This window comes from Solanum tuberosum, unplaced genomic scaffold (assembly GCF_000226075.1).
Source record: "Solanum tuberosum cultivar DM 1-3 516 R44 unplaced genomic scaffold, SolTub_3.0 scf00144, whole genome shotgun sequence".
NCBI classification, from domain to species: Eukaryota; Viridiplantae; Streptophyta; class Magnoliopsida; order Solanales; family Solanaceae; genus Solanum; species Solanum tuberosum.
Genome location: NW_006239074.1, coordinates 667191 through 690727, shown reverse-complemented (window position 1 = coordinate 690727; position 23537 = coordinate 667191). Strand labels below are relative to the sequence as shown.

The 23537-nt window shown below is 30.0% G+C and overlaps 3 protein-coding genes and 2 non-coding genes across 6 annotated transcripts in view; 2 read left to right on the top strand and 3 right to left on the bottom strand.

The window, feature by feature from the left end:
• The window catches only part of LOC102578231 (basic 7S globulin-like), a 6814-nt gene extending 4367 nt beyond the window's left edge, over nucleotides 1–2447 (top strand). The window contains exon 2 of one of the 2 annotated variants that reach the window (XM_006352822.2): nucleotides 2260–2447. In XM_006352822.2, the coding sequence (XP_006352884.1) occupies nucleotides 2260–2288 (29 nt within the window). In that variant the 3' untranslated portion in view covers nucleotides 2289–2447. The remainder of the gene's footprint in view (nucleotides 1–2259) is intronic. The other variant, XM_006352821.2, reaches the window with a different exon arrangement.
• Nucleotides 2448–5583: 3136 nt separating this feature from the next.
• On the bottom strand, nucleotides 5584–5655 carry TRNAW-CCA (transfer RNA tryptophan (anticodon CCA)). Its single transcript has one exon. It is a non-coding gene; the product is annotated as a tRNA-Trp (tRNA).
• Nucleotides 5656–6692: 1037 nt separating this feature from the next.
• On the bottom strand, nucleotides 6693–7979 carry LOC102601736 (basic 7S globulin). Its single transcript, XM_015311098.1, has one exon. It carries the CDS (start codon nucleotides 7971–7973, stop codon nucleotides 6693–6695), a length of 1281 nt encoding a protein of 426 aa, XP_015166584.1. The 5' UTR covers nucleotides 7974–7979.
• Nucleotides 7980–11069: 3090 nt separating this feature from the next.
• Nucleotides 11070–11141, bottom strand: TRNAW-CCA (transfer RNA tryptophan (anticodon CCA)). The gene has a single exon. It is a non-coding gene; the product is annotated as a tRNA-Trp (tRNA).
• A 2222-nt stretch (nucleotides 11142–13363) lies between these two features.
• Nucleotides 13364–14152, top strand: LOC107061589 (basic 7S globulin). The gene has a single exon (XM_015311092.1). It carries the CDS (start codon nucleotides 13364–13366, stop codon nucleotides 14150–14152), a length of 789 nt encoding a protein of 262 aa, XP_015166578.1.
• The last annotated feature ends 9385 nt before the right edge of the window (nucleotides 14153–23537 follow it).

Here is a 23537-nt window from a genome sequence, read left to right as displayed (position 1 = left end):
AAATACAGCCTTGGACTTATGAGTACTTAAAGCAAAATGAAGTTTAGTCTGCTTGGATATAGGACATACAGTACAATGAGACTGATCTTTATTACTTAAGTATCTAAGAGACTCATGCCTCTTTATTACATCAATAGGAGCATGTCCTAATCTCTTGTGCCAGATGTTACTAGATTCAGTCTTTACAGAATTAACATGTGCTCTACTATCATTAACCGACATCTTTGGAGTGCTAGGTGGTCCTTCATTTTAGTATGTAAAAGGCCATGCTCTTCCTTACCAATCCCCTTCACCTGACCAGTGGAGAGGTCCTGGAAAACACAAAAGTCAGGGAAGAATCCGACCATACACTGTAATTCCTTAGTGATCTTAGAGACCGAGAGTAAATTAAACTTGAACTCAGGAAGAAACAGGACATTTGATATAGACTGATCTTGGAACACTTTAGTGTTGCCAATATGAGATACTGACACAGCTTTACCATTTGGTAAGTGAACTCTGCTGGCAATATGATCAAAGGCCACCTTAGCTTTGTCAAGTACATCAAGATTAGAAGTGATGTGATGCGAGGCTCCAGTATCTATTATCCATTTTCTATTTGCATAACTACAAGACAGAGTTGTAGGAGAGCTACCTGTATCATCAGCAATTGCTATATTGACAGATGATTCAATGACAGGTTCACCACCAGGTTTTGAGAGTAGTTGAAGAATTTGATGATACTGATCTTTAGTGAAAAATGCTCCATTAGGTGAACCTGCAACAGGTACTGTATGACTGTTGGAGTTTGTTCTGATTTCTTGTCCAGGCTCATTTGGTGCTGCTACCTGATTTGCATACACACTAGATTTCCTCTTAGATTTGAAATCTGCAGGATAGCCAACAATTCTATAACATTGATCCCTGGAATGACCTCTGCACCCACAGTGTTCACATATGAGAAGATGTTTCTTAGCCTTGTATCCACCTCCTGAGTTGCTTGCATAACCTCCACCTGAAGTACTAGCACCACTATATCCCCCACCAGAACCACCAGATCCACCAGGAAAAGGACCTTTAGAAGTTCTTGCACCACTTGTATAGGTGTTACTTTTATGAGAATATAATGTTGTACCTTCAATGAGCCCTGAGATCGTGGAAACAGAACTTGCCAGAGTCCTCTGACTCTCTTGATCAATGAGCAAAGCATAAGCCTTGTTAAGAGTAGGAATAGGGCTCATCATAAGTATTTGGCTCCTAGGAGGGGAGTAGGACTCATTCAGTCCCATTAAGAACTGCAATAGCCTTTGATAATCACAATGCTCACCAAATTTCTTTGACTCAGGACAAGGACAACTAGGACACGGCATAAGAGAATCATATTCATCCCATAGGTCTCTTAACCTAGAGTGATATTCAGCAATAGACATAGTACCCTGAACTAATGTATGAATCTCTCTATGCAACTGAAAGATTCTCGATCCATTAACTGTATCAAACCTTTCTCTTAGATCCAGCCAGACTTTGCGTGCATCAGATGCATACACAACAGAACTCAGAAGTCCTGGCCTTACTGCATTCATAATCCAACTTAACACTACTGCATTACACTTCTCCCACTGATCATGCAATAATGGTTCAAACATAGATTTGGGAAACCTTCCATCTACAAAACCTAACTTGCTTTTCCCAACTAAACCAATCCTAAACGACCTACTCCACAGAGCATAGTTCTCTGAACCTGTTAACTGAAGTGAGATTAGAGAACTACCTGGAGTGTCTGTGTGTTGAAGAAATAGTGGATGATTGTGATCAATCACTGGAAATGTGACTGGGCTCGTAACTCCATTTCCAAATCCAGTACTAGTACCTTCAGTTGTAGTTCCATTCGTCATTTGAGCTAGCTTGACTTTTGATGCTTCCTTTCAATTCACCTTTAACATATGGTGAATCTGAGCACCTGATAGTTGCTGCTATGAACTCAGAATCCAGATCGATAGCTTTGATACCATGAAAACTCCATGAATGAAGGTTGATTCTTAGATCAATTTACAGAGAGAATAGAAGAGAAAGAGAAATTGTATTGAATATTATGTACTCTGTTACATTGAATCTGTACCACTATGCCTTTTATACTTGTACACTAGTTTACAGATACAAAAATATCTAAAACTGTTTTGTAACTAACTATTGCCAGCTCAGCATTCTGTTTAGCTGACTGCACTTATGGTTTTAGCTAACTCAACCATTCAGCTTGTTAACTCTATGCACTAGTTAACACGAATCAATTTTATACTATGGGAAATTAAGGGGTCGTTTTCTTTATTTTTGAAATTTCTTGTTCAATAAACTTCATGTTTGATGATCTTTCAAATCTTGATCTAGTGGATTTAGTGTGTGTGCTATGTGAAGCTGACTAACATCTTCATATTCTTATCAAAGAAAGTTGTACTCACTCTTGTCTCAAATCACCTATCATGTTTTTCTTTTACACGTCTCTTAAGAAAACATTAATTATCATGAACCACAACTACTATTGTGTCAATTTTCACAGTCAATCGTCAGTGTGCATCACCAGCTACAATCATTACCATAACATTACCATTGTAATGACTAATCCGCTCACTATCGATAATGGGTCACTATCGACACCATCATTCACTACTATATATCGTCAACTAATTTATCATACATACATTCACTATTAATTAGTTGTAATGACCAATCGGCTCACTATCGATAATCACCACCATCATTCACTACTATATATCGTCAACTAATTTATCATACATACATTCACTATTAGTTACAATCTTATTATCCACAATAATTATCAATCACACAACCATCAATGTCCATCATCATTAATAATTATTGTCAGCCAACCACCAACAACCATATAACTTCTAAAAAGCTTTGTTATTATATACTCCTATTAGATAAGAGATAAATAAAAAATATATAGGAATCGAAATATTTCGTGAGTTTTCAAACCTGACGTGAATCAAATTCGCAACCTTCTGGTCTGGAGTCAGACGCGCTACCATTGCGCCACGGATCCCTGATGTTGTAAATGCATAACTAATAAGATATATCCAATATTTTATATAGTGGTCATCTCGTTTTTCTTTTTTAATTTATATAGGCTACTCATTGTTGATAAAATAATTTGAGTTGTTTATTGTAAATTGCAAAAAAATATGGAGCTTTTACCTTCCTTGTCTAATGTTGAATTACCGGCATATTCTAAATAAGAAGATCTATTTAAATTGAAAAGAAAATAACTTTGATAATAATTACATGACCGTCCTTCATAGTCAATCTAAGTATTTTCAAATAGTATTAATTTATATAACTCATGTACAACAAGTAGAAATATTATTACAAGACAAATGTTACCGTTACTCTTTGCTGCATATATATTCGAGGAAACCGAAAATAAGTGTATGAAGTTGTTCCCTTAATACTTAATAATATGATTGAATAGGATGGCAAAAAATAGTGGATCAAAAATGTAATATTTCAAGTGGAATCAAGAAGAATGGTGTGTTTGTTGTCCTTGTTAAAATATAAAAGTTACGTTGTTTATGATAGATCCACGATCAATTTTAAGTGTAGTAGTACTATATACTGCACAAATCTTGAGGTAGAAGCTAGGTTCCAATTCTAAATTAGTTGCATTGGTACATACATGTACATAAGGTTTACTACTACTTTTGTATAATTTAGAAATTCATCGGGGTTGTTGTATATATATCCTTATAACGTAATGGTATTAAAAATAATTATTAGAAAATTATAAACAAATATCTTGATAAACATTAAAAAATGGGAGTAATACATACAAAGGGTTGCTTAATTGGATGTTAAGCACATGCGAGAGCTCCTAAGAAGTAAAAAAGTTAATACTAGATAACTTAGATCCACTTTGTCATGCATTCAAATATAAATAACGTCAATAAAGTAGGAATGGAAATGGTTTATTATGATCAATTACAAACTAAATTGAAAAAATTGAAAAAAAAAAATCAGATCAATTACGTGTAAAATTTCTTATCGGTAAAACTAAAAATAAATTTGTAAAGCGCTTTGAAATTGAATCTAACAAAGAGACAAATGAAATAGTAGCAAATTGAGCTTCCTTAGTTTGACTTTGACCTAGTCGCGTCCTTGATATATACAAGTGTGGGATCCTATTTATAAAATGGACTCTAACACCAAATAATACTCCATTAATTAATTAAATATTTAGTTAACTTCTGGAAAGATACATCCTCATGCCATTAAAAAAACTTATGATATATTGATGATATTATATCAAAATTGTCGGTCATAAACATGTTATACAGAAATTTAAAATTAAAAAACTAAAAAAAGATGTTTTCTTTGTAAGCAAAGTAAAAATGAAATTAAGACGATCAAATTGAATTAAAACAAAGTAGGTATAAGTATAAATAGATGTCTATCATGTCCAATATTTTCACACTAATTTCCCAATGTATTCCTCTAGCTACTATCCCTTTTTATTTTTGTTTTCACACTAATTTCCCAATGTATTCCTTCTATTTACAATGTTGTGAGTAAAGCTTATATTAGTGAAATCCCAAAAGATGTGAAGACCGTACCCGCAATGCAACCTTTTAAAACTTGTTTCGACTCGACTTATGTTGGTATGTCACGCCTTGAATATAATGCACCTAAAATTGATTTGGTTCTCCATAAGCCAAATGTGCGTTGGACTATTATTGGAGCGAATTCGTTAGTAAAAGTTAGCGATCGAGCGCGTAGTATGTTTAGCGTTTGCTGAACGAAATCAGACGTTTGGACAGGCGATTGTTATTGGTGGGTTTTAGATGCATGACAATCTTGTGGAATTTGATCTTGCTAGAAGAAGAATTGGGTTTAGTAACTTGCTATATTTCCATCAGACTACGTGTTCAAATCAATTCTATACTATGGGAAATTAAGGGGTTATTTTTTTAAAAAAAAATGATTTGTTTTTTGGTTCAATAAGCTTCATGTTTGATGATCTTTTAAATCATGATATAGTGGATTATCTTTTATATAATAATATAATCTTGTGTGTGCGCCATGTGAAGCTGATTAACATCTTCATATTCTTATTAATAAAGTTGTATTGTCTCAAAATTACTTAGTTTCTTTCTCTTTTACACGTGTCTCTTAACAAAATATTAGTTGCAACCACAACCAATTCTTAAGTAGCCACAACCCCTATTGTGTTAATGGTCACGGTCAACAATCACCACCATCATTCACTATTATATATCGTCAACTAATTTATCATACCACCATCATTCAACATCATTTTCATCGGCATCCATAGATTGTAAACCACCAACAACAACCATATAACTTTTTAAAAGTTTTGTTATAATTTGTACTCCTACAACTAAGTAGATCAATTTAATAATTTATTTAAATCGTATATTTAATAATTTTTAAATAAAGACAAATTTTACATATTTAGATGCTAGAAAACAAAACTTAATCTCAACAAAAATAAATGATGTCTAATATAGGATATTAAATATAAACAAAAATATGAGAAAAAAAAGTATAGGGACCGAAATGTTTCGGGGGTTTTGAACCCGACGTGAATCGAACACGCAACCTTCTGATCTGGAGTCAGACGCGCTACCATTGCGCCACGGATCCCTGTTGTATTTAAAACATAATTAATAATCTATATAGTGGTTGTCTCGTTTTTCTTTTTTATAATCAATATAGGATACTCATTGTTGATAAAATAATTTGAATTGTTTATTGTAAATTGCAATTTGTTTTGGAGATTTTATCTTCTTTATCTAATGTTGAATTACCGACCTATTCTAAATGGGAAGAGCATTTTGAATTCAAAAGAAAATAACTTTGATAATAATTACATAGTTTTTATATCATAAGAAGACCATCCTTCAATATTTTGGTCATAATTAATCTTAGTTAGAACTTAGAAGGTTTGGCAAAATTTTCAACTAGTATTGAGGTTAGGAATATATACGTCCTCAATGTTAGTCTAAGATATGAATTAATATATATAGAGAGAGAGAAACAATATCAAAAAGGCGAAAAACTAAGACATGATTGCCAGCATTATTTATGTACCACAAATTACAATTACAGTTGCAATTAATGACAAAAATGAAGCAAATATTTGGGTCTCTTTAAGTAGATTTAAGCCTATATTGTGACATAATCTATACTGATCGATTACTATATCTTTTAACTTGTCCCTTTCAGAATACAACAATCCAACAGCGTGGTACAACTCAAATAACTTCGAATTAGTTGAAAAGTACAAAGTTCCACCATTAAAACACATTCCTTCAACATATAAATTACTCTCTAGTTTTGTATAATAAATTAGTTGAAGAAAGTTTTTTCTCGACCTTTACTCTCTTTATAACTATACTAACCTCAATACAAACGCAATATAATACTTCGTTCTCATCTTTCTTCACTTTATATATTTTCTTGTACATGAAAGAAAGTAAGACCATCACTATTAAAATGTTACGAGAACCAACAAAGTATTTTAATTGAATTACCGAAAATCATGAATACATGAAGCTTATTGAACAGGAAATTGAAAACCGATTTAAGGCCTTATCATCTTCATATTTTTTGAAGATTCCCGCCTTAAATCAGATTTGAAAGATCATCAAACACGAAATTTAAGAAAATAAAACGACCTCTTAAGAAGTATAGAATTGATCTGAACACATAGTCTGACGGAAAAAAAGAGAGTTAGTAAACCCAATTCTTCTTCTAGCTAGATCAAATTCCACAAGATTGTTCTGCATTTGATAACTACCGATAACAATCGCTTGTCCCGTTTCTTTTTTCCCTTCAACAAATGCTAGACAAAACACCCCCTGCTTTACTAATAACAATGAATTCGCTCCAGTAATTGTCCAAAACACATTTGGATTATGGAGAACAAAATAAATTCCAGGTGCATTGTAGCCCAGGCGTGATATACCAATAAACGAAGAGTTAAAACAAGTTTTAAAAGGTGCCACTGGAGATACAGTTTTCACATTTTCCGGCATTTCACTAATAAAAGCTTTACTTACCATATCGTAAATAGAAGGCTCCAATTCAGTATAAGGAACGGCCGTACTGATTCTCGTCCCGCCTAACGAGAGTAACGTGTTGTTCAATGGCAACGTTTTCGCGTTAACTCTAATGGAAGAAACTTGAATGTAATACTCTGGTGAGGCGCGAATTATAGGTGTATAGAAAAGATCTTGCGAAGCATCAAAGCCAAATGCAAAGAGATAGGGCCTATGCCCAATAAAAATGATTCCGTTTTCTTGAGGTGATGAACTCAAGCAAATAGCAAATTGTCTGCTGAATTTAAAAGCTAATGCAAGTTGAGTAACAAATGATACTGAACTTTGCTGTCCAAATCCAATCATTCCTTTAACATCTGCACCTAATTTTTGGGTTAAAAAAGATGGAGAACAGCTGAAGATAAACTTCGGGATAGTTACAACGGGCCCGCGGGATTCAGGGCCCATATTGGATCCGTTAATGGATTGGATCGTCAAAACATCCTCTGCGATTTCAGCACCAGAGTAGAAAGTATTATTAAGAGCCGGGTTGGACACAGTGTTATAACAGGCATTGTTGTTGCAACCGGGCCGGGCTTTATTTTTGGTTTTACAATCTCCGCAAGATGTTGATCTTGCGAGATTGCATTGCCTTGAATTGCAACGAGCGGGCTTGTACGTTGAGCTTTTGAAGCCCGTTTCGCAATCCACCCATAGGTTTTCGCCACCAACATGGACCGCGAGTTTAACGGGGACTAGAGGTGTTCGTTGCTGAATTTGGGTGATGTATTGTAGAGTAGAAGGATCTTGTTTCACTGCAAGGAAGAATGTTTTAGGATGGAAATTGGTTTGAGCTAGACAAGTTGATGATATGATGAAAAGAAAACAAAAATGGAAGAGATAGTAGCTAGAGGAATACATTGGGAATTTGAATGATTTTAGTGTGTAAATATTGGACATGATAGACATCTATTTATACTTATACCTACTTCGTTTCAGTTCAATTTGGTCGTGTTAGTTTCATTTTTACTTTGCTTAAAAAAGAAAATATCTTTTTTTCGCATGATATGTTTACGACCATAAAATTCATGATATCTTCGTGAGCCTTTCTTTTGTCTTCCTAAAATGTGTTTGCTTTCAATATCATCAATTTATCATAAGTAAATTCTTTAATTGTAGCATAACTGCATAAGGATATTTTCCAGATCTGAAGATGAATTTAAAATGGGTTAAAAAAATTCCACACGATTAATCGTAATTATTTGTAGTCATCATTCTTGTTAACTCAATATATAATTAATATTTTTTTAGTGTTAGCATCCATTTTATAAATAGGGTCCCACAGTTCATATTTATCAAGGACTAGGTCAAAGTCAAACTAAGGAAGCTCAATTTGCTATATACTATATTTCGCTAGCATTTGGCGATAGATTTCCAAATATTTTTGGCAAATATTATTTAGATGAAAATTTGGGTGAAATTCTATCATGTGTTTGGCCATTATATTTGAGAAACATATTTTCCTTTTTAAAAAAAATATAATAATTTATATTCATAAGTTTTAAAAACTATGAAAACTAACCATAGGTTTGTATTACATAGCAAGATAGAAACATCAACGTAACAAGATTCGTGACTTCTGCAACAAGTCAAGTAGATCTTCGTTGCCACAAATAACAAGTAGTGTCCATGACATTGAAGCAATGTAGTAGTTCGGAGTGAGTGCAAGAAACATCATTCCATACATCGTGAAGTAGATGAAACACATGATTTCATTACCCTGAGTTGATTGTTCGTCATTTTCATCAATAACCATATCATCACTTTCATATTCACTAAATATTTCATCACTGTTTTGGTGTTCATATAAAAAAATTTATATAATACAGCGCAACAACTACTATAGAAGATGTTTTTGTAAAAAATAAAAATTTGATGTAGAATTTGAATTTTTAAAAGCTCCCAAATAATGAGATTTGACCCAAATACTAATTTTTTCTAGTATTTGAGAATTTGAGTTATTTGCCAAATAATGGCAAATTGTATGGACAAACACTGTTTACCAAATTTCCCCCCAAATTTTACTTGGGAAATCTATGACCAAACGGGTTCATTTGTCTCTTTCGGAGAGACTTGATTTTGTAGTCTTTTACAAACTAGTATTTTAGTTTTACGTTCTTTGGTAAGAAATCTGGAAAAATAATAATAACTTCTAATTTGTAAGTGGTCATGATAAAACATTTTCATTCCTATTTTACTAATGTTATTTATATTTAAACGCAAAACAAAGTGGATCTAAGTTATATATTAACTTTTTCTAAATTATACTAAAGTAGTAGTAAACCTTGTGTACATGTAGGTACCAATGCAACTAATTTAGAATTGAAACCTAGTTTCTACCTTAAAATTTGTGCACTATATAGTACTATAGTATGTTTTTTTTTTAAATTGTGGATTTATCATAAACGATACACTTTTATATTTTCATAGACAACAAACGCACCATCATTTCAGACTCCACTTAAAATTTTACATTTTGATCCACTATTTTTTTGCCATCATATTCAATCGTATTATTAAGTATTAAGGGAACAACTTCATACACTTCTCTCAGTTTCCCTCGAATATATATGCAGCAAAGAGTAACAGTAACATTTGTCGTGTTATAATATTTCTATTTGTTGCACATAAATTATACTATCTTCGTTTACTTTTAATTGTCATAGTTTCCCTTTTTAGAGTCAAACAATAATAACTTTGACTAACATTTTACGATATATTTATTCATCATATTGATATGCAGAAAATTGGATTATATAGTACTCTTCGTATAGTTTTTGAATATCTAAATTTTTTGTTTAAAATATCAAAATAATGTAATCTAATTTAACTTTGGTGTTCGATATTTGTCTTGAGGCTCGATTAAAGCAGAATTCGTGCGTTGCAGAATTTTCAAATTTCATTCTCAAGAACTCGAACACGAGACCTTAATTAAAAATGAAGAAATCTCAATCATACCACTATAACTTATATCGATAGTTTAAGTTACTTGATGTCACTCAGATATAAACAATTTTATAGAGGTAATAAATATATTGATAACCTAAAAAAGAAGGTAGCTTGGTAACCATTTGGAACTGGTCAAATTATATGGACACAATTGCAATTTGCAACTTTCTTTCTTGGGCAACAAATTAAATCTTAATTAGAAGTATTAACGGGAAAGAAATTAAAGGGGACCTACTCAAATATCTATCCACATGCGTCGCTTAACTATCGTTATGTCTTTGCACTTGGCTTTGATGCCTCGTGATATTTTATCTATACACCTATCGGACCCATTCAAAAAAATTTTAATCATCAATCGTGCCTCGCTAGATTATTATATTCAAGTTGCGTCCATTACAGTTAACGAAAAATCATTGGCATTGAACAAAACATTGCTCTCGTTAGATGAAAATGAAGAAGCCGGGACTTACATTGTATTAGATTGGAGCCTTCTATTTACAGAGTTGTAAAGTTTTTATTAGTGAAATGCCGAAAGATGTGAAAACTGTAACCGCGATGCAGCCTTCTAAAACTTGTTTTAACTCCACATATGTTGATATATCACGCTTGGGCTACAATGCACCTACAATCACCACTATCAACCAACAATATTTTCAAACGACATCCAAAACAATCAACCACCATCACGGCCGCCACCAACCATATAACTTTTTAAATGTTTTCTTACAATATACTCCTAATACTTATTAGATTAATTCAATATTTCATTTAAATTTTATATTGTTTATTTTTTAAATAAAGATAATTTTTTACATATTTAGATGTTGAGACAACAAATCATAATTAAAATAAATGTGCAAGGTCTAATATAAGATTATTTAAGATACAAATCTTTTACAAGAAAACACAGTTATTTTATATAAACAAAAATGAGAGTAGGCACATAATTCTAGCAGAAAAGTGGAAAAAACAAAAAAAAATATAGGGACCGAAATGTTTCGGGGGTTTTGAACCCGACGTGAATCGAACACGCAACCTTCTGATCTGGAGTCAGACGCGCTACCATTGCGCCACGGATCCCTGTTGTATTTAGAACATATTTTTTATTTTATATCTCAATATTAATTTTATTCAATATATGATAATTATTATTGATAAAATAATTTCAACTGTTAATTGTAAATTGCAAGAATGGAGATTTTACCTTCTTTATCCAATATTGAACTGACTACCTATTCTAAGTAAGAAAACTTTTTGAATTTGAAAAAAAATAACTTTGTTGGTAATTGCATATTATTTATTTTATCAGAAGATTGTCCTTCAATATTTGGTCATAGTTAATATTGGATAAAACATATACATACTTAGTATCAGTTTAAGATGTGTATTTAGATAAATATATTTTAGAATAGTTGTTCAATGTATTACTCCTATATAGTATGAGCCAAGACTTTGTGCGCTATAATTTATATAATTTATGTGCAACAAATATAAATTATATTATAGAGTATTATCCTAAGCATTTATGACTCTTGAAGTAAGTCGAAGTACTTTTTGTCCATCAAACGGAACTTCCTAAGGTTCTATCCATTTTTAGGTGTCTGGTTGTCACATTTGAAAGAATCGAATTAATCCTTATTTAACTTAATTAATTAATGTAGAAAACTGTTTAAGTTACTTTTATTAAAAAAATTCATCTGGCTCAGCTCATATCTGACTCAACTAAATTTCGAGTCGTGCATTGCAAGATTTTTAATTTCCATTCTTAGGAACTCAAACACGAGACCTTTGGTTAAATTAAGAGTGGAGAGATTTCAATTATCCCACCACAACTCATGTCAGTAGTTTTAAGTTACTTGAATGTCAACTAGACATAAATATTCTTATGAAAGTACTAAATCTATTGATTATTGGTAACCTAAAAAAGAAGATAACTAGGTAACCATTTGGAACTGGTCAAATTATATGGACACAAGGAAGAAAGATCTGCAATTTGCAACTTACTTTGTTGGGCAGCAAATTAAAGCTTAATTAGAAGTACAGTAATAATAATTAACAGAAAATGAATAAATTAAAGGGGAGTTAGTCAAATATCCACATGGGTCGCATAACTGGCGTTATAATCTAAGTACACTAAAAAAGTTGTTGAGAGTGAAAGCAATATGTTGGTTTAGTTTAAGTCTTATATACCATCGATAAATAATGTTTAACTCATTCAAATGATATTTACCGGTAAACCTTCTTCAAATCGTGGAATTTAAAATCTTAAAAATAGGATATATATGTTACATGTCCATTTTAGGCTAAAAAGCCACGCTTGTTTAACCGATTAATTAGCTAGCAATATTTCATAAATAAATTGCATATTTTAGCCTAGAGGTAACAAAATTAGCCCATGAAAACTTGTTCATGTTTGTGCGATCTGATTATCGATTTGCTCATTTAATAGCTTAAACCATTTCATTTCAGTTCAATTCATTTCAACTTGTCAAAGCTTGAGCTTATATATAGCTCAAATCCATTAATGAGATATCATGTCAAAATATTTTTTAAAAAACATTTTTTATATGATATATTATAAAAAGTAAGAGTTGGGTCAGAGGGTCAATAACTCGCCCATTTATTAACTCAACTCATTTTGACATGCAGGCTAACCTATTTATTTGGCACTTCTAACTTTAGCCTATAAATACATGCCTAAGATATGTCCAAATATTTTGTTTACAATCCTTTGCTTACATTCTTTCTCCTTATACTACAAAATCATGAAATTATCTCCTATGTCACCCTCCAAGTACTATCTTTTTCACTTTTGTTTTCTTCTCATCACATCCACTACTTTATCAAAATCCAATTTCCACCCCAAAACTTTATTCCTATTAGTCAAGAAAGATCCATCTAGCCTACAATACATTACTCAAATTCACCAAAGAACACCTCTTGTCCCTCTTAAATTAGCCCTCAATCTTGGTGGTGAAAACCTATGGGTTGATTGTGAAAATGACCACAAAAGCTCAACGTACAAGCCCGCACGTTGCGAATCAGCGCAATGTGAACTTGCCTGGTCAACATCATGTGGAAATTGTTATGTAAGTAACACATTACTACCAATTTGCAACTCATGCTATAACGTTGTTTCAAATCCTGTTACCTCCACTGGAGGTGAAATTGCAGAGGATGTTTTGACAATCCAATCAATTAACGGGTCAATTCCAGGACCCGTTGCAATCGTCCCAAATTTCATCTTTAGTTGTCCTACTACATCCAATTTAACACAAAATTTAGGCAAAAATGTTAAAGGAATGGTTGGTTTTGGGCAGCAAAGTCCAGTATCATTTGCTACTCAATTTGCATCAATTTTCAAATTCAGTAGACAATTTGCCATTTGTTTGAGCTCATCAACTAAACGAAGCGGTGTAATTTTCATCGGACATAGCCCTTATTTCATTAGCCTCGCATTTGATGCATCGCGAGATCTAATCTACACACCTATAATCACCCAACAACGTTTCGTTGCCATTACCTACCCACATTATGTACGCATCATTCGTCCCTCACCAGAGTATTACATTCAAGTTACTTCCGTTAGAATTAACGGAAAAACTTTACCATTAAACAAAACACTACTCTCATTAGACGAAAACGAAGAAGGCGGAACGAGAATCAGTACGGACGTTCCGTACACCGAATTAGAGCCTTCTATTTACGATATCATAAGTAAAGCTTTTATTACTGAAATGCCAAAAGAAGTCAAAAAGGTACCTGCAGTGCAACCTTTTAAGACTTGTTTCGACTCGACATATATTGGTGTGTCACGCCTAGGTTACAATGCACCTGAAATTAATCTCGTATTTCAGAAACGAAATGTTTATTGGACAATTATCGGAGCGAATTCGCTAGTAAAAGTTAAGGAAGGTGTTATATGTCTAGCATTTGTTGAACGAAAAAAAGCAACGGGACAAGCAATTGTTGTTGGTGGATATCAAATGCAAGACAATTTGATAGAATTTGATCTATCGAGGAGCAGAATTGGTTTTAGTAATTCACTTTTTTATCATCAAACTATGTGTGCAAATCATAATTATGCTTAGAGAAATTGTCATTTGTGATTCTAGTTGACTTAATTAATTGTTATTTTAATTATCTGTATATTTTATTTTATTGAATAATCTTCATATATAGTTGCAACTATCTTCAAAGATGTGAAGATGTTTCCTCAATATATAAGCTAAATGTTATGATAGTACTGTTAGTCATCGTCATTTTATTTTATTTCAAATAGCTAGTCGGATTTACTGTTTAAATTTCTAAACCAATATATATAAAATTATACACTTATTACATACATATATTATATATAAATTATATATTTATTATATTTAATAATTCAAACAATCCGATGAACCAGTGGTGGAGGCAGGAATTCTATCAAGGGGGTTCAAATAAAAAAAAATGTTGTTGCCTGGAATCGAGAACCCGTGACCCAAAGCTCACATAGGCGAAATCCTAAACCCCATAAACCATTGAGCTACTCCTTTGACATATGCTCAGGGGGTTCAATTTTAAATATATACACGTACACAAAAAAATTGATCTTATCTATATAGTGTAAATTTTTTTCCGAGGGGGGTCGGATGACCTCTTTGGACACACTCTACATCCGCCACTGCGATGAACGGCTATTTAAGTTAACTTGAGAAACGTTCAGCCAAAAAAAAAAAGTTAACTCGAGAAACAAAACTCTTTTTCTTTAATGGGCTGTAAAGATAAACGAGAATGTGGGCCGTGAGTGCACAAAATGGTTAAGTTTTAACATAAATAGGAAAATTACGCGATTAAGCAAACTTATACTACTTAATTACTCATCATAGCTATAGTTTGCTATAATTATCACTCGCGACTAACATTATACATTAATTACATGGGCTGACTTCGAGTTTGTATAATTAGTCACGTTTGTATATGTATAATTCGCCACATTTGTATAATTCGCAGCTAACAATTCTTTGGTTGATTTGTATTTGTATACGATTGTTTGTATTTGTATATGATGATGATTTCCTTTGGTTTTTCAGTTTTGTCATCATATACATTCAATCTTTTTGTGTATAACTTTTTAAAGTTTGTATAAACGTGTAGTTTTTGAATTTTGTATAATATAATTTATATAATGTAATTTGTAAAATATGTTTTGTATAATTATTTAAAGTTCATACATTTATGTTTGTATCAATTCATTATTTTGAGTTTTATTATATTTGTACAATTTCAAACTTTATATTACACGTCGTTTTTTGATGGTTTTTCCGCTTCTCACAGCTGCTCTTTCCACACCTCCGGATATCTGGTGCCAAATTGTCGCTATGCAAGCGTACCTGCAAATTATACAAATTATTTTCCTCTCTCGCTCGCCTCTCTCCTCCCTCTCCCAGTCTCACTCGCCTCTCTCCTCCCTTTCCCAATCTCTCTTGCCAGAATATACAAATACATATGTATAATATACAATTATCTAACCGATATACATATACAATTCACCTCTCTCCCACTCTCTGCCCTCTCTCGCTCACCTCTCTCCTCCCTCTCCCAGTTTCGCTCGCCACTCTCCTCCCTATAACATGTAGCTACGAATCGTAATTAGCAAACTATAGCTATGGAGTGTAATTAGACTATTTTTTAGTGGCTATATGCAAAAGTTCCTCCTATTAAATTTCATGTTTTTCTCGTTTCAAATGAGCTATTTTTTTTTATCAATTAAATTTACATCTAATGGGGCATAATTTTATCTTTTTAGAAATTTAAATCATATCTAAATATAACTTATGAAATGTTATGATGTAAAAATATAAAATTATGTTCCACGAAAATAAAAATAGTTTGTTATGAGAAACAAAAAGTAAAGACCAGCACAAAATAATATAGCCAAAAGTGCAACAGTGCAAATGACCCATTTAAAAGTGGTATTGCTTTGGCTTTTCACCTTTTACTCTTTTTGGTGTTTTTTTGTCATATATTTAGAAAAATTCTGTCCCTACAGTCATTCATCAAAAATGATATGTACCAAAAAAAAAACAGAAAATTATCCTAAAAAGATTGGTTCTTTTAACTTTCACGTGAAACTGTCTAGCTTAATACAAAAGACTTTCTTTATAAATTTATTGATTGTGATGAGATGATTGAGATTTCTTTATTTCAGTTAAAAGTTTTGATTTCGAGCCTTTGGGGAGGGAGAAAGCCCTATTGAGTGGCTGCTTTTAGAAATGAGTTATGCAGTGTATGAATTCGAATTTAATCAAACCTTAATCCAAATATCAAATAGCACCAGATAAAAAACATAATGTAAACCTTTATGTATTTTAGGGAGGGGTTGTTTTACGAATATGGTATATATTGATTGATTGAAGCCAACCAAAAAAAAGTATCTTAAAATTGTTGAAACATCAAATTAAGATGATAAGTGTTTAAGAGAAAGAGTTAATTATACTAAACATTTTTATTATATAATTTAATTTCAGATATTTTCTTTATATTTTAAAATCAAATACTTATATTCTTCCTATTATAGAGATTTTGTACTCACACCTCCTATGAGATATATTTATAACTAAATATATTAAATATAATTATTAAAATGTAAATTGAAATTATAAATAGAAAGTTTGTGGATTTATTTTTATCAAATTTAGTGACGAAGATAAAAATAAATTGTTGAATATCTTTGTTCACTCATTTGATTAAAACAAATGATTAAAAAAAAATTGAAATAGGTATCTTTCGAAACTTATAAATAAAGAAGAAGAAAATCAAGTTACTTTGATAGATATATATACCAACTATTAGTAAACTGTGTCCTACACTTTAAACATGTAAATTATTTGTATTTTTATTAATTATGTTTTATTATATAAGAATTTTTCATTTCTGTTCTAGTTTGTTTATTTGTTCTTTCACTTAAAAGTTATCTTAAAATTACATTAAAAAAAAACTTTTTATTTATAATTCTAATAATAATTATACTTTAATATATTTAGTTTCAGATATATCTTATAAAGAGTGTGATTGTAGGATTTTTATTATGGAGAGGATGTTTGATTTATGATGTTTAGTGTAATTAACCCTAAAACTAAAAACAAATATGTATGAATTTTTCACTCCGCACATCAGACCAAAAGTTCACAACAATAAATATCATTAATTTTTAGTATACTATGTAAATTAAAATATAATTTGTGTATAATCATTGTATATATATTTATTATACATATGTATTAATCGATTTAATTAGTGTGTGTACAATATTACTATATTAGGTGAGGTCTTAATTAAGAATGTTATTTTCTATCTCAATGAAGTCTAACGTGAGAAGGAGTAATTGGGAGATATTAGGAGATCAATCTCTTTCCTACAACATTTTATAAATTAATCCGCGTTAATATTAAAACTTGAAATTTCAAAATGATTTTCACCTTTTTCTTTTTAAAAGATTGTCAAATTTATAATATTTTTTAAAGTTTATAAATATTTATTTACTAAAGACAAACTTCATTTTAAAAGTTTTGAACAAATTATGCTTAAAAAAGAAGTGAACGGAGGTACTTTGATGTGAAAGCAATACAAGATTAAAATATTAATTGCTTAAACCTAAGCTCTAGAGATTAAAAATTAATCATCCAATTCTCTTTGCTAACTTAAAAACTTAAATTCTTATATGGTGAACCAAAGTTATCATCATTAGAGGTAATCACATGTTACTTCAAACTAATTAAGTTTCAACTAAAATAATAATTCAAATTATGACCATTTTCACTTAATAATTACTAGATGACAACAACACATTATCAATAAATATAATAATTAATGACCATATATATTTGACCATTACACTATAAATTACAATAATTTTGATGGGCATCACTCATTATCAATGGTAGCACAATTAGATGAACCAACTAAAAATAATTATTACACTCCACGCGTCAATTTTTTATTTGCTCTTTTGTTTTTTGATACATTATTGAAAAGTGACAATATAATGATTTAATGTACATTATATTGGTGGGAACCAATTTCCTTCCATTTTTGAAATATCTTAGTTGTGTGTCTATTCAATTAGACTTGTCACAAATAGTACACAACATTATTGATAGTTGTCTTCTTACAAAGGAGTAATGCATTCAATCATCAGAGGCGAATCTAGAATACAAAATTTATGATTTCGAATTTAATAATATGTTTGAGTTATAAATAGTGAATATTAAATTAATAATTTTTACATATTATATTATATTTTAAAAAAATATATATAATTTAAATTAAAACTGTTTAATTTTGTCAAATTTATATCGTCAATTCTACCTAAGCCCCCGAAAACCCTCCTCCCCCACCATTAAAACAAGTCATTTTCCTCCCTACCAAACACACCCTAAGAGATATTAACAATAACAACTAAATGTCGTGTAAGTCCCTTAAAGACTGACTACAGTAGATTGTAATAGTGATAATATGCAGTAATTTGATAAGTATAAATAGTGATAGTAATGTAAATAATTTATATTTAAATATAGTTGGATATATTGATAATTACATGTTTAGGTACAATTCACACATTTATATATTTTTCCCTATTTACTGTTTTTTTTTACTTCAACTATCATATTGCTTTATTGTAGTTATTTTTCTTTTTAAGAATACTTTGACATGCTTTTTTAATATTATTTTTTTTTCAAAAAAAAGTTTTTACTTAAGCGGATGGAGTCTATCTTAGAGTCTCTCTACCTCCCGAGGTAAGAAGAAAGTCTATGTACGATCTATTTTCTCAAGATCCAATTTATAAGATTATATATAGTGTATATTGTCATTGTTGTTGTATATATTTCCCTATGTTCTTATTTCTTGATCCTATTATATGTTAGATGAATTTTTTCTGTGCTTTTTTACCATGTTTCCACGATTGACTTATTCATAAAACATAATTATACACTCCATTGATTTTTATTGAGAAAAGTTGGGCAAAATGACCCAAAAAAGGGGAAATATTCATTAATTACGTTATTCCATCATAGAATGTGGACATGGGCTATAGTTACGTTGACAAAGTGAGATTAAATGGAAGCTATAATTATTATAACAAACACTTATTAACTCTTCAATAATGCACCTTTTTATCAAGTTAGGTGCCTAATTAGTAATTACTAATTAGGGTTAAAAAAATTTTTAGTAAACCTTAACTATCAACCATTTTCATAATTCTATATCATGACAAATCTCATTATGCTACAAAAGATATCAATATAATTGAGGGAAAACTTGAAGCGTAAATAAATCACTATCCTCAGTTCATCAATATGAAACGCAACTTCCTAACTTTTACAAATTACTTGTTATGCTCATTAAATTTGCCCCTGAAAAATTAGTAAATTAATTACTCTATAGTTTATTTATATCCATAATAACTCCACGTTTCACAACTATTCCTTGTTCATTTTTGGACGTACAACATTTTTCTGGTATATAATATATATATATATATAATATTATACTTTCAATGTTCAACAATAGTTTTTCATTATTGATTTGACATATACCTTAAGAAATAATAAATAATAAGGGTAATATTACTATATTAGACTTTGAATAGATTGAATTTAATGTTCTGGAAAATATATTAGATATTGAATAATATTTAATAGTAAGGGTAAAAAAACAAAAAAGACTTACTGCATTTAATACTTCTTTTTTGCCAGTTTTGGGGGAATGTTTTCGAAAAGTTTTCTTACTGAAACGTATAATTGGTTGATTGTTATGTCTAATAAGTTTTATGGATGTATTCAATTATCTTTTCAAAAAGAATTTCTATGCACTTTATTTTTTCTAAAAATAAAAAAGTTGTTTTAAAACCCTTTGTTATGAACTTTTTCTGATTATAGAAAGTATAAGCAAACAAGCAATATTAGTATTTCTCATGAAGCTCCAAGAAATAATGCATGGAGTGATTTTTCCTAACAGAAAATTGATTGTTTTCTTTTTGAACTTTAATAGTGCAATAAATTTAAGAAGATTGCAACGTATATCATGCATATGAACTTTTATATTTATATACCTATAATTAAATGATATACATATATTTTCATTTTAAGTTGTGACTCTTTAACTTTAAATTTATTGATTTGATATATATATAATTAAGAAGTGACAATAATTGGTTGTTATATGTTATCTTCCATTGTGTTATCTGTTTAAATATAATAATATCTGTTTTGATTATTATTTAAGTTTTATTAGATTATATTGTTTGACATTATGTGCATATCATTTCTGATATGTATATCATTCAAATTGTTTAGACATAACATTATGTAACGACAACGACATAATATAATTTAGTCCATCCAAATGAATATAATATTCAACAAAACAATCACTATTTTCTCATTGAAAGTTTTTATTGAAAAATGTTCAGTGATCACATATATTCTTATTGAATCAATGATTGAGAAACAAATAAATAAATAATAGTAGTGTTTTAACACGAAAAAAATTAGGAAGCTTTTCAATATTTTATTGAAAATTTATTTTCCTCCATAAATTTTTATAGTGAATTGGTTGGATGAAAAATAAATTAAAAAAATCATATTTCATAATATAAATTTCTCATTTATTCGAGATTAAGAAAATCTCCTTCCTAATAAAGATCTAGTACGATACATAACAATATAAAACAATACGCACCAACCATTCAAATAGAGCGCTTAATACGAATGAGCATAATTAGCCAATTTCTCAATATCTAATAATATCAAAATCTAAAAATTCAAGTCAATAATTAATCGTCTTTACCCATTCTAATAAGGAATTGATTTGCCCAACTTAAATAATACTTAGTTATTATCTCAAAGAAAATATTAAGAAGCTTTTCTTTCTTAATTCTATTTTTCTTCAACAAATAATAATATTATTAGTTGAATAATCATACCAAAATCAACTTCTCTAACCGTCACAAATATTCTATTATCCAAACTAGCTTAACCTCTAATTTGGTTAAGCGATATAAAATTAGTTTAATTTATAATTCTTTATAGAACTTATAAGGATCGTTAATATGTAGGATAAGATGAACTTAAAAGAATAGCTTAACATATAGGATAAAATGAGACATTTCAAGATTAATTATAAATATTCTATTTTATTCCATCAAATCTAAGAATATTTAGTTCTCTCTCACATAAAATAAATTAATCTTTAAGGATATAATTTCAAAATAATTTAATCCACAAGCTAAATAACCTTATAAAAATGGGAAAATTGTATAAAATAGCAAATTATTAATTCAAATTAAATGTTATAGTCATAGTTTCTTTTATTTGTAATTCGCAGCAAACATTTCATATTTTTTGTCATCCCATTTGTATATCGAAATATACAAATGCGAGACCTATTTGTATACCAAAATATACAAATAGACCCAAATATACAAATGCATGACCCATTTGTATATCGAAATATACAAATGCGAGACCTATTTGTATACCAAAATATACAAATAGACCCAAATATACAAATGCATGACCCATTTGTATATCGAAATATACAAATGCGAGACCTATTTGTATACCAAAATATACAAATAGACCCAAATATACAAATGCATGACCCATTTGTATATCGAAATATACAAATGCGAGACCTATTTGTATACCAAAATATACAAATAGACCCAAATATACAAATGCATGACCCATTTGTATATCGAAATATACAAATAGATCGAAATATACAAATTCATGACCCATTTGTATACCGAAATATATAAATACAGGACCCATTTGTATATCAAAATATACAAATGTAGGATCCATTTGTATACCAAAATATACAAATAGACCCAAATATACAAATGCATGACCCATTTGTATATCGAAATATACAAATGCGAGACCTATTTGTATACCGAAATATACAAATAGACTCAAATGCATATTTTTTATATATTGTATACCGAAATATACAGATTAATAGCCATAACAAACATACAATTTGTTATAAAATGCAATTATACAAACTATAACTATAACATACAAATATAAATTTTATGTTTGTTAAACCTAAAATTTACTCTAAAAAAATCCCCGCAACATTAGAAAACTCCTGAAATTTACAACGACCTCGCCTGTCAGATTAGTAACAAAACAAACATAGCGGACAAGTCGAGGAAAATATGTCCTTTTTCTTTTTTTCCAATCCCACTCGAAATCATAGCGCGTAACAATTACTCTCGCCGACAAGTCACACCAAAATGTCGACACATCCCACAACGTTCTAGTTTCCACCGTACAAGCGATTGTCCTATACCTAATAAGGATGCGTGATATTCACGCGCCATACTAGTCGCGTGGAGTTGAAACCCATGTCAATTTTATGTGTTTAATAATTGTTTTAATATATTGTACCTCTTTGTACAATAATAGTTGTCCCTTTATCACATTTTAAATTCTCCCCCTTGTTCCTAATTACTTGTCAACTTTTGAATTGACATATTTATTAAGAAAATAATAATTGATATAGTGAGTTTACCATTTTATCCCTATTAATTATGAAGTGCATGACTTAAAAACTTAAGATTTTCAAGAAGTTCAACTTTTTTAAAATAATAAATTGAGGGTATAATAAAGATTTTTTTTTGTCCTTTCTTGAGGGTATAATATGAAAAAATAGACAAGTAATTAGGAACAGATGGAGTATAATAAATACAATGCCTTGAAAATTGTAATAGGGGAATGACTATAATTAATGATAAGGGTAAATTATGAACTAAGTGTAAAATTATCCATTGATTTCATAAAGTGGACAAGTATTGTTGGACATCCCAAAATAGTATAGTGAACAACTATTGTTGGACGGAAGGGGTAATACTTGCTTTGTCCCTTTTTACTTGTCGAATTTAAAAATGTTACTTGTTATTTTTGATAAATAAAAAAAACAATTACATTTTTTTTTACCTTTTATATCCTCAATTTATTTAGAAAGTTAATGTTTTTGAAAAAGAGAACCTCTTTAATAAAGAGTAAATTGATTTTTGAAAGAAAATTCACTATGTCAATTATCATTTTCTTAATAGGTGTGCAAAACAGAAATGGACAAATAACTAGGGACAAATGGAGTACCTTGGATGATTGTTACCTGTCGTATTATATCGTATTGTTAGTTTAGATATATTCTTTGTTTTAATTGTTATTTATAATTTATTGTATTGTATTGTTTAAACTCATTGTTAGGTAATAATAAAAAGTCTCATTATGTATAATGACTAATTTGATAGGATCGCATCGTTATTTTAATATTCTCTTCTCATTTTGAATTTACTTTCATAATAGTCTTCCCTGTAGTCTACTTTCTTTTTTTTAGATTTATCATTCATATGATTGATAACATTATATAACATGAAAAACTATACGATCTATTCAAATATTATATTTATTAAAC